Raw genomic sequence first — 12,477 nt, 5'->3', positions numbered from 1 at the left:
TATTCATTTAAGTTAGCTGTTAGCCCTTGACTGCAATCTCACCTGGTGGTAAGTGATGATGCAATCTAAGATGGAAGCGGGCTAACCTGGAAGGGATAATGCAGTTTTTATTAAACCCATGCCCCTTTGGTTTCTACTCGGCATCGTACCGGAACGCTAAATCGCTTGGCGGCACGGCCGTGTCGGTTCAGACTTCAGTAGCCACGGCCGAAGCTTACTACCAGACCAGACCACATATTTTTAGAAACTAAATGATGCCCGCGACTTCATCCGCGTGGATTTAGGTTTTTAAAAATCCTATGGGAACTCTTTAATTTTCCGGGATAAAAAGTAGCCTATGTCCTTTCCCGGAATGTAAGCTATCTCTGTACCAAATTTCATTAAAATTGGTTGAACGGATGGGCCGTGAAAGGCTAGCAGACAGACAGACAGACAGATAGACAGACACACTTTCGCATTTATAATATTATAGTATGGATTATAAAATTCCAACCCCCTGCCAAGAATCGAACCGGGAGCTCCCACTAATAAGACCGCAGTGCTTACCACTGCGCCACTAGGCTATAGTTATCATCGCTTTGAAGTCGGATATACGGTTAAACTACATATAATCTGCATTACCTTCAGCCCAAACATCCGCCGACACAGTTTCAGCATGAAAGTTTACACTATCCCCGTCAAATGTTTACGCGATCCGATTCGCGAGATAAGGAAGTGTTTGAGAAATATAATATTATGTTACGAAAACATATAATTACTGGTAGCCTCATTATTGCATTACATACAGTTAATAATATACATTTATGTCTGACTCAAATTAAAATTACGTAAGGTAGAAGTTCATGACATTAATTGAGGAATTACAAAATACCAAATCCCTTCAGCGGTTTTCCACTAGATTACAATAATTTACAACATGGGATTATTCAAGGGGCGGACCAATTTCTGAGAGGCCGGCAACGCGTTGGCAATAATCACTTTACATCTGTAGGTCGATTTCGTAAAACCCGTATCAATCATTATTACAATCTCATTTGTTGTGATTGGCTTTTGTCCGATTCTTGTTGCAACAATGCATTGTAGCCAGTAGTGAGCGAGCGTCAACCAATCAGAGGTGATTGCGATCGTGACATTGTAGGTGTCATTCTAGCGCAATCGCGCAGCAGGTGACCCCCTGCTTGTTTGCTCGCTATTTTTTTTAAGTCTGCCTGAAGGATTCAGCCGTGGCTAGTTACCTACAGACCCAACATGGGAGGATTCAGCCGTGCATGGCTATAGTTACCACCTACCTACCACCCTTGAGGCAAGGCCTTACCGCCAAGCGATTAAGCACTACGGTACGGTGCCGCGTAGAACTAGAAACCTATAGCTAGTTGGTATTGTTTTAATAAAACTGCCCTCTTCCTAGAAAAAGGTGTAAGTTTGTTTTTAGGAAGTAATCTCTGGAACTACTGCACCGATTTTGAAAATTCTTTCACCAGTAGAAAGCTACATTATTCCTACGGTGACATAACATAGGCAATATATTATTTTCAAAAGGCCTATTTAGGAAAGGCATTCCGAACCAGTGGTAGATGCATCCGACTATTCGAAAGTACTTTTAAAAGTTTATTCGAATAAAAAAGATTTTTATTTTTTTTTTATTTTTTTTTAAATCCTTTTTTTGTAGGGATCTCTCTTTTTGTGTAATAAGCTACCCATGCGAAACCGGGGCGGGTCGTAAGTATATAATAAATTTCACACGGACAAGCAATACCAAAGATAATATATTAAACAAGTACAGATCGCTCACTCTCTATTTAAAATTGTAACTAGTTCAAGACTATTACTAGATGGCGTCACTTGGTTCGTATGAAATATATTTTTTATGGATTTGACGAAATATCATATTTTACTTGCCTGGTTAATCAAATTTATTTATATTTAGTAACAAAATACAAAATTTTCACAACATCACCATCGGAAAAAGCTAATTCTTAATTTTAATTATTGACTCATTGAACTTTACGATATCCATAGCAAGTTCTATCTTTTGCTTTGGATAGTCAGCTATCCAAGTAGTATTACAAAATTCCAATAGAAGGCGTAACAAAATGACTTGTTACTTGAAAATAAAATTATTATTTTGCCTTTGGATTGGTGACGGTTGAATTATGATGAGAGCCAGTATGATTCCATAAATAAATTTAGTATCCCTGATTTATTCGAAAATGATACCAACATTGGCCTGATCTTGATACCAACAGATGTTGGTAGGTATCAAGATACGACAGGTCACTCCCAAAATTTAAATACCAAAAATCTTGATGGCTCCACTTAGGACCAATCAAAGCAAATATCTTGTTCACGAAACGCCGTATAGTGAGTCTCTGGTAATATAGTAAATAATTTATGGGTGAGGCTAATGGGCATCCCGGCACAAGCCACCTTCAGGGTTCTCAAATATGCCTTTGCCATGTGTTCTCTTCAGAATAGAAATTCATAATGTGTCATTCGCACACTAAAGCAACTAGGTACGTGTGCGAATCTTGAAAATTTACAAGATACCAGAGATAATTTATTAACTAAATTATATCTAAAGATACAGACGTTTGCCCGCGAAAATACTTGCTCAATCACGATAGGGCGTATATTTGTCATTTCGGCTATTTAAGGTAAGCATCCACAGTTCAGCATCGCACGTATTGGACGCATCGGACGCAACGGATGTTAGTATTATTTGCATAGAATACAACAACGAGCATCGATGATTACAAATAAATTATCCCTGAAAGAAACTGATAGGTACAACAGCTGCGTCTACGGATTACGTAAAAAATGTAATTATGAGAAAACAATGTGTTCTAAGTAAATGATAATTATTAAGGACTAGCTTATACCCGCGATGTCCGCGTGGATTCATGTTTTAAAAAATCCCGCGGGATCTCTGATTTTCCGGGATAAAAGTGATGTAGGCTAACTCGGTAACAAATTTCATCAAAATCGGTTAAACCGTTGGGCCGTGAAAAGCTAGCAGACAGATAGACACATTTTCGCATTTATAATAATAAGTATGGGAGTATGGATATTAAAAAAAATGTGACAAGTATTAAAAAATTGTTCTTATGTTGTTATGTCCCCATTAAGTAGACTCAAATTTTCATCTTAATGAAATTTTTAAAAAAGTCAAAAAGTCAAAAAAAGACCGCTGAGCCAAGACGTCATGTACTTCATAAAAAAATTAAAATTTGAGTTGGCTCTAAATAAAATTGGGTTTCATCAGCTGTTCGATAGATGGCACTAAATAAATTCGATAACTCACATTTTAGCTTGCACAATAACGCCATCACACTATAAAGAGTTGACCTACAAGGTACCGGCGACTTAAAGGAGCTTTACGCAAGCTTTAAATGAATGTATGACGTTAGCGATCTTACTTGTATATATTATCTTTGGCAATACTAAGAAGTAAGAAATGTTCTAAATTATCGCTCAAAATGCATTGGATGCAACCGTCTTTACGCTATTTCCATACAAAATACTGAATTAAATAGAAATATTCTAGTCGCGTTTACAAATTCTGTAGTGTAAAGCCGACTCTACACTGTACACTAATGGAATTAATGTGTTTTATTTATTAGGTTAGGTACCTACAAACTTGTGCGGTGCCACCAGGCGCCCGTGTAAATGTGGGTCCACACTTGCGCACACGCACGAACCATGTACATAACGCGCATCTAACGTTATGCCGACCGTCAGGCCCGGTCTCCACTTAAGCGGAGTTTATTCGACCAATCAGATTCTTAATAGGTGACGTGAAAAATGATCATGTCATCTTTTAGAAATATGATTGGTTGACTGAACACATCTCCTCTCCACTCCGCTTAGGTGGAGACCGAGGCTTACTGCCTCTATGTGCATGTGCATGTGGCGAACACGGATAATTAGGTACTCACTTCCAAAAACTCACGAACATAATATTATTGTGCATGCCGCGACTTATATTACATGCACGCGAACCACTTGCAAACCTCTCATGGAGACGTCTGGTCCACATTATGTTCTTCTGATGCGCGTTGTGGACACGGTTCGTGCGTGTGCGCAAGTGTGGATTTACCTTTAGAAATATAGGTAGATATCAGAAAGTGTAGGTAAGTACAATGTTGCATTGAAAACTTTATTAGCTCAATGGCGTAAAGGACTGAATGGTCGTGGGTTCAAACTTTAAGAGCCTAGGGGTGTTTAGGACTTCCAATTTTACCCTACTCGCATCTATACGTGCACAGAAATTGACTCTTTCTTAACTTTTGTGACGCGTACATTTTAGCCCATCTCTTATTTATTGTGTGTGTTAGGTACTTAATTTCACTTTACTTTTATTCGTTCAAAAATAATTAGGTAGTATAACAGGAAAAAGTTCATGTTATCAAATCAAATAAAAAATGCGATAGGTAACTGTTTGGTATGAAGTACATCGAATCGTTATAAGGCCAGTCACCTTGCCCGGTCTTTATGTAAGAAGTAATGAATTACGTCATGTAGGTTTTTCTCTATGCATTGCATATATTCTGAATGCAGGTGCGCGGCGTCTTCCATGGCAACTTTATAGTGAAGAGCTGGTGGTAAAAATGTGCGATATTTGGTTTTTTCAAAAGCTAAGCTTATACATACTTGAGGAGTGATTCGCTAACTCAGTGATTATCACTGAATAAAAGCCAGCAAGCTCCTTTGACATTTCGCTGCTTCAATACAAAAAGGACACCACGAACCATAAGTACTGGATTTACAAAATTTATAAACAATATCACAGAAGAGGTGCTTGATAATATTTTTGATTAAATTAATCATAATCACATAATGATAAGAATTTTCTTGGAATAAAAATGAGTGAGCTGCCAGATCCTTCCGAGTAGTACGACTAAAAGTGAGCTCAGGTTTAACCTTTATTATTACTTCGACTTCGTCCGCGTGTAATGTAGATAACGGGTACATACCACGATTAATTTGATGTTTTTATTTGTCGATATTTCAACCCAATTGCACGGAACGACGTCACGACGGGACGTCCCGTCCTCCCGTCGTGATGTCGTAGATATAGTGTAAATGCTTGTGATAATAACCAGTACTTACCACCGGCTTAGCGATGAGGAAGTCGGAGGAGACAAAAAGGCTAAGTTAGTCGTTGATAGAGGTATATACAGTGAGTATCCCGCTACCGCGGTTGCCGTCACGAAAACACGTCAACGCGGTAAACAACAGTGTGGAATGTGGGTGTTTCCCACAGACTTTCGCAGTTTCCAAGTCCAAGTCAAGTTTCGCAGTCGTCCAAGAATTGCGGTGCAAACTCGCACCGCAATTCTTGGACGAGATGAGAGCATAGATAGACGAAGGCGAGACACATACAAATTTCAAAATTGTTATCAAGTAGGCCCTAAAAAGGTACTATCAGCTCCTGGCTATAAACTTTATATTAATTCTTGTTGAACAAGTTCCACGTACTTAGATGCAACTTGTCTGAGTTTTCCAATTAAAAACGAGTTGATGGCGCCTTTTTAGTTAAATGCAGCGAAATAGTTTTGATTTTCCCACGCTAATGATGTGGTTGAAGGTAAATTAGGAAAAACTGTAACATGCCTTTTTCGATTCACGTTCCTATGTGCCTAGGTTTTTTTAGCTTAGGTTTTTTTTAAAGTTAGACATTAATAAACTAGTTGACTACGTCGGGTCCGCTCGAGTGAGTGGCATTTTTAAAAACCGGCCAAGTGCATGGCGGGCCACGCGCAGTGTAGGGTTAGGTAAAGTTGATTATGATATACATATACTACTGCTGTGAATTTTTTCCCGTTCCTATATACTACCATTTGGCTGATAAAGGGAGACTTGACTGTAATAAAAATTAGCACTTTAAAACATCATATTTTACAAACGGATCTAGAAATCGAAAAATGATGTTCCCCCACCCACAGTTTTTTTAAAGACCTATTCAACGATACCCACACTATGGTAGACGAGAAAAAAATCATCCCCACTTTACATGTAGGCGAGCTACACTAAGAAAAAATATTTATCAAAATTTTATTTCACCACTTTGTCGACGTGAATAATATTATATCTACCCATGCCAAATTACAGATTTCTAGCACTAATAGTCTCTGAGATTAACCGAGGACGGACAGACGGACGGACATGGCGTTAGTAGGTACTATTACATATTCTGTGGCTAGGGAGAGAACAATAGTAGATTTATCAACGTCAAACGTTAGTAAGGATGGACTATGGAGAAGCGCGTGAGGAGAGCTTCCAATTTTCGTTGACAGATAAGTTGGTAGTACTATAAAGGGAAGGTTACGTTATCATGACACATCGTTTTGGTTACCTTGTGAACAAGTGAGTGTAGGAATCCAGTCGGCTCGACTGAGCTGAGACGACAGCTACAGGTAGGAACCGGTCGTCTTCCGCAAACGCACCGTGTGACCTTATAAACTTGTTGTCATAGTGGGTAGGTATACTAGCTATGATTATGTTTAAATTGGTCATGATTGGGCCTCCGCATGTTGCAACATGCCTAATCTTGGGTATTTTGAATTTTGATGTCTAGATTAATTTAATAATTTTTTTAGGTTTTTAGGGTTCCGTACCTCAAAAGGAAAACGGAACTCTTATTGGATCACTTTGTTGTCTCATGTCTGTCTGTCGGTCTGTCAAGAAACCTACAGGGTAGGTACCTACTTTCCGTTGACCTAGAATCATGAAATTTGGCAGGTAGGTAGTTCTTATAGCAGACATTCGGGGAAAAATCTGAAAACCGGGAATTTAGGATTACATCACACAAAAAAATTAAATTGTGGTCATGAGCTAATAATTAGTATTTTCAGTTTTCGATGTAAGATAACTATATCAAGTGGGGTATCATATGAAAGGGCTTTACTTGCACATTCTAAAACATATTTTTATTTATTTTTATGCATCATAGTTTTTGAACTATCGTGCAAAATGTCGAAAAAATACGACTGTAGTACGGAACCCTCGTTGCGCGAGCCTGACTCGCGCTTGGCCGGTTTTTTTTAATTAATGGATGTTCCCTTCGCCCGACACTGGTACTGATTCTGAGCACAACCTAATTTTAGAGTATTCGCATACTCTTCTTAGTTACTAATGTAATATGAAAAGGACAGACGCAGTTTGACAGTTTTAAATTTTATTTTTAGATGGTAAAACCCGTGATTTTAGCGCACAGTCGCGAGCCTGCTGTTTAAATTTGTAGCGTGCACTAAAATTTAGAGTCTTTAATTAATGTAAAGTTCATGTTCTGTCCCTTTTTAGCATTGTTGAAAAGAAAAAGATGCAGATACTCTAAATTTAGTTTAGAGAAAGACAACGGAATAGATGCCAGTAACTTTGCGGTCTGTACATAGTAGATAGGACCTACCTACTGCAGAACTATTATATTATTCTGTGCTTCTACGTACATCTACATACATTACACATACCTACCTACAGCTAGATTTCAGTGGTTACGGAAAGCGATTACGGACTACGGTACTCCATTCTCCAAGACCCAAGATACCTATAACTAGGTACCTAGGCAGTCTACTCATAGATACGATACTATGTCCGTTTATAAGATATAAGGTAAGTATCGTAGCTTTAAAGTTTGCGTAATAATTATCACCACTATATCTTGGAAATCCAACATCTGACCATCAAAAAGAGTTATTAATTACCTAGGTACCTATTTTGAATAAATCATTTGACTTTTTGACTTTTGACTTTTTGTATCATTTAGGTACCAAGTAGATAGGACTAAGAAAGTAAAGTCAAGCTTATCTAAAGCTTTTTAGAAAGTAAACAAACATGCCCGTTATCTAATTTGTAACATTGTAGGTAGGTACCTACCTAACTACCTAATCACTTTTCGTAATGATAAAACAACGAAAACCAAGGCAACCAAGTTTGTATTCCAAAAAAATATAGGTAGGTACCTACTTATACTTACCGTCTTGTGTTAGGTACAAAACGGCTTGATTTTAATAAACTTAATTAGTTTAATTAATAGAAATATTACCTATATTTATATTGTAAAATGTTGTATGCCAGAAATGGCTGGAAGCATGCTGTGTTCACAACAAATAAATAAATGTTTAAAATGTTTACATAATAAGTAGGTACATAATACTTAAGTAAGTAGGTAGGTATTCGAAAATTATTAAGTATTTTATTTTCTAAAGGCTTAGGATAGGACGCTATAGGGTCCCCCAAAAAACAGAAAAATAGGAACTTTCCCTTTTTATTTTATTTTTATTAATAAGGTTTGCTAGCGATTTTTACAAAAATGATCTCAAATTACATAAAGTTAAATTACATGACGTTGTATGTAAAATCATTTAATTTTTTTTTATATAAAATGTCAAAATTTGTTTCGTTTACTGATATGGTCTTTATAATGTAACCATATAAAATGAAAAAATAGGTCAAAATATCTAAGGCAGGAGAATTAGGTACGCTTATAGTTCATTTTTTCTAAATTATTGAATTAGGTAAAGTCAAAACGCGTTTCGAATGTTGACAAGATTTAACTACAGACAAATAACATTGAAGTACAATGTACCTACTACTAAAGTTTAAATTTTTTTCTAAGTAGATAACGAATAATTATGATATCAAAAAGCGTGCGAGTTATCAACCGTCGAGCGTTGTTCATTTTTTACTGTGCCATTCAGATGTAACCGCCACTAGGGACCGTTAACACCTGCCTAGTGCTACGGGCAAACACCACGATATCTATAGATGTATTGATTCAACAATGATGTAAAAATATGGAGGAATAACGAACAAAATGAATAATAATATCAATCTATCTTTAATCTGTTGTTAAGTTACTTAGCAACATTGTTCTTTGTCAAAAAATATCATACAATTTTTTACAAATAACAACGTTGCTAAGTAACTTATCGACAGATTACAGAGAGGATTGATTATTATTAATTTCGACCGTATCTAGACAAGTAATTTGAAACCGGTAATTTGAAATTTGAAATTCATATTTATCGGCTGCTATAGGTATAACTGTTATAAATATCGCGTATCATGTATCCATAATGGTTCGCCGAAAAAACTCTACTTACAGTTATAACCTGTTGTGTAATATTTAACCTGAATAAAGCTTCAAAAGCTTGCGGATCGGAAATGTCGCCGAAAATAAACAAGCTAATACCCATTGTGCTCAAATAAGTGAAATAAGCTCGATTCCACGAGCGGTGTCATTTTATTGTATCTCCTAACATACTGGAACGCAATCAGCATTCAGCGAAACCGGTTCTTTGGTATTCTTAACGGATAATAGTCCCAGAGCCGAGACTCGAGACCAGATTGATTGATGTGCAAACAGTTTCAACTCACCGGCCGTTAGGTGCTGAGGGAGAGTGCACCAGCTTCACAGCGAACAAGAACTGGATAGCACAAACTAGTAAGCAACACAGGTTCAACGATAATGTCAACGCACACAGAGCTAACGTCACTTCGTACACCACAGCGAATTCCTCGGGCGAGCTAGTCGCCGGCGCGGAAATCTTCAGGAGAAACAACAAGGCGAGCAACGCGAGAAGTAAACTGACGAGGCACAGTAGCGCTAAAGATGTGAGGGCCTCTTCTGTGGCCGCTCGCGTGCTTCGACTCCTCGAAGGCGTCGGTCGGGGACTGGGGACGCCTGTAACGTTTCCATTGGCGAGTTTCGGCAGTGAGGCGACTGGTATTGGGGTTACGACAGGGATAGCAGCCGTGGTCGTGGGTGGCTGGGCGCCAGGGCTGACACTCGCAGACGTTCCTCCTACGGAATGTTTCGAGGAGTCTAGGGTAGAGACGTTGAGCGGTAGGTGGTGGTGCGGCCGCCGCGGCATGTTCTGGTAGCGGTGGTCGGCATCGTTCGCCGCCGGCGGCCGCTGAGCATGCTTCAACATCACGCAGCTTTCAAGCCGCGGGCCGCCATCGCGCCGAAAGTACCGGCATACGATCCGGTTGTGGTTCAAACTCACGGTTCACGCGACTCAAGCGTGCGGCGAACGCGATTCAACTGAGCTGAGGTCCCCCCTCGCTACCTGCCCACGTTATTATGTCAATCAAACTGGTGCAGGGTGCATACTGCCTTCAACAACCCGGCTCAGGTCCACAAAACCTTCCCTAACAATGAATAATAGTTCAAAACACGATTGTTCAAACTCTAAAATATGTAAGTCAAATACCTATGTATCAAATAGTTGCAAAGACAATAGTTTGTTTATATAGGGCACGTGTCTGAATGAGTGTTGTTTATAAACTTTGTGCAGCAGCTTCAAAGTATAAACTCATTAAAAGTGTTCTAATGACGATCTCTAGCATATTCATTACTGAGTAGGGTCGCTGTATTATGGACTTTTGATACGACTCCTGTGCAAAGCCACAACTTAAGAGAAGCTAAATATCAAACAGGTGTGTTTCAGAATTATATAGCATTCACCGACAGTAGCTGAATAGATACCGTTAGGTGCATAGAGAAACTTCATGACAAACGATTGTTTCCTAGTCTCTGGAGCAATGTAGAAACTGGTTCGACTAAATTACCTAATTGCAATGGCTCAACGAACTAGGTTGTATTAGCAGAAGCCAAGCCAAGATCAAGGCCGCCTACGGAACCAAAAGCAGCATTCAATGATTTTTTTAGGCAAAAATTAATGCGCGTTTTGAATCGTCGAAAAAATTAAAGCTAAGTAAGCTTTAATTTTATGATATTTGAGTAGTATCACCACATCACTATTAATCTCATGTATTTAAAGAACTTGTAAAATTTTACTTGAATAAAATAAAAAGTTAGATTTTTGTGAGCATTCATCAGTTCCTGTTATTCTTCATCATTCAAGTGATGTTAGAATGACAAAACTAATGAATAAGGTACCTATGTATGTATCAATTAAAAATACGTATTATGAATGTGACTTCAAGAAATAAGGTCAAGGTATGTGTTTTACAAGTCCAAAACATTCCAAAAGGCCAGCTCCAAAGTATGGAGATAAAATCAATCTCGTGGGATTTTTATTAGAATTTTTTATTGTGTAATGTAACCCATAAATAGTTTGTATTCCTATTTGTATGCAAATAATTCTACATAAAAAATAAGATTTTACACGCCGATAGGCTCAGGCGATTTTTTAAACAGCTCTGTTTTTCAAGATTCCAACAGATTTTCTTCATATCTGTTACCTACATCAAATGAAGTTTTGTTGTTAGATAGTATATAGGAAAGTAAAGAGGTTAGGTACAACGAATAAGGATTCTAAATTCTTTTAAAAGTTTGAAGCTACCTAGGAATCGAGCTATTAACATATTCTTTAGATTAGTTATCCCATCTTTAGCCAATATGGACATAGGCCTCTTTCAGGCAGCAATGACATGCACTATCTTCAACATTTCGCATCCAGTCGATGCCATTCACCCTTCGGATATCATCACTTATTCCTCCGTCATCCAGAGTTTCTTGGCATTTCCTGCTTTACTTTCCTCTTGACCGCTACCAGTGTCAGGAGAAGTGGGGCCGTTTCGAACTAAGGGTAAGTATATTAATTGTGTTGTTATAAGGATTTATGCCCTAATCTCCACACTGGGCTGGGGATTTAGCTAGACTAGATTTATTGCACCGGTGCTGCTGCTCACCGACACTAGCTTGTGTCATTTATTCAAGTTTAGTTAATTTGGTAATGAGTAGGTTACAACTTACACCTAAGTCAGTCACCCAGAGCCTCGATCGTCAGTCAACAAGTACTCCTTGTTGACTGACGGCACGGACAGGTGATGTGATGAGGTAGAGGCCTAAGTTACCTTTCCCTCCTGCTTAAACAATAGTAACGAGTTATAAACCCACAGTTCCTAATCATGACCTACTAAGATAATCTAAATATAACATGTTACCAATTCCATATAAAATAATACGATAAGATTAGGCATGCCATATGCCCTAAAGGGCACTTAAGGTGGAAGTAAAGTAACCTAACACCAATATGTCTGCCCATTCATGTGTTACCACCGGTCTATATTCAAGCTGGACACGCGTGAAGAGACCAGCACCTGTCTGACAGATGTTTTAATATAAATTTATGCAAAAAATGGACAATAATTATAACAAAACTGTTGGATACCCCACTTAATATAGTTATCTTACTACGAAAATCGAAAATATCTACTAATCATTAGTTCATGACCACAATTTTTTTTTGTGTGATGTAACCATAAATTCACGGTTTTAAGATTTTTCCCCTCATGTCTGTTATAAGACCTACCTTCCTGCCAAATTTCATGATTCTAGGTCTACGGGAAGTACCCTAGGTATAGGTTTTCTTGACAGACCGACAAACAGACAGACAATAAAGTGATACTACAAGGATTCCGTTTTTCCTTTCGAGGTATGGAACCCTATTAATTAAAAAGTTACCTAAGAAATTGCCGAGCCAGTTAAAGTTATGATTTATCAAG

At 38.1% G+C, this 12,477-nt stretch overlaps 2 protein-coding genes across 2 annotated transcripts in view; one reads left to right on the top strand and one right to left on the bottom strand.

Moving 5' to 3' along the window:
• Positions 1 to 10,195, bottom strand: part of LOC117990126 (uncharacterized) — a 29,332-nt gene extending 19,137 nt beyond the window's left edge. Inside the window, exon 1 of the mRNA XM_034977580.2 lies at positions 9,379 to 10,195. Within this exon, the coding sequence (XP_034833471.1) occupies positions 9,379 to 9,935 (557 nt within the window). The 5' untranslated portion in view covers positions 9,936 to 10,195. The remainder of the gene's footprint in view (positions 1 to 9,378) is intronic.
• The window catches only part of LOC117990124 (spermine oxidase-like), a 31,956-nt gene that overhangs the window by 12,410 nt on the left and 7,069 nt on the right, over positions 1 to 12,477 (top strand). The window lies entirely within an intron of this gene.

Source organism: Maniola hyperantus, chromosome 17 (genome assembly GCF_902806685.2).
Source record: "Maniola hyperantus chromosome 17, iAphHyp1.2, whole genome shotgun sequence".
NCBI classification, from domain to species: domain Eukaryota; kingdom Metazoa; phylum Arthropoda; class Insecta; order Lepidoptera; family Nymphalidae; genus Maniola; species Maniola hyperantus.
This window is presented reverse-complemented; position numbering and strand designations above follow the sequence as displayed.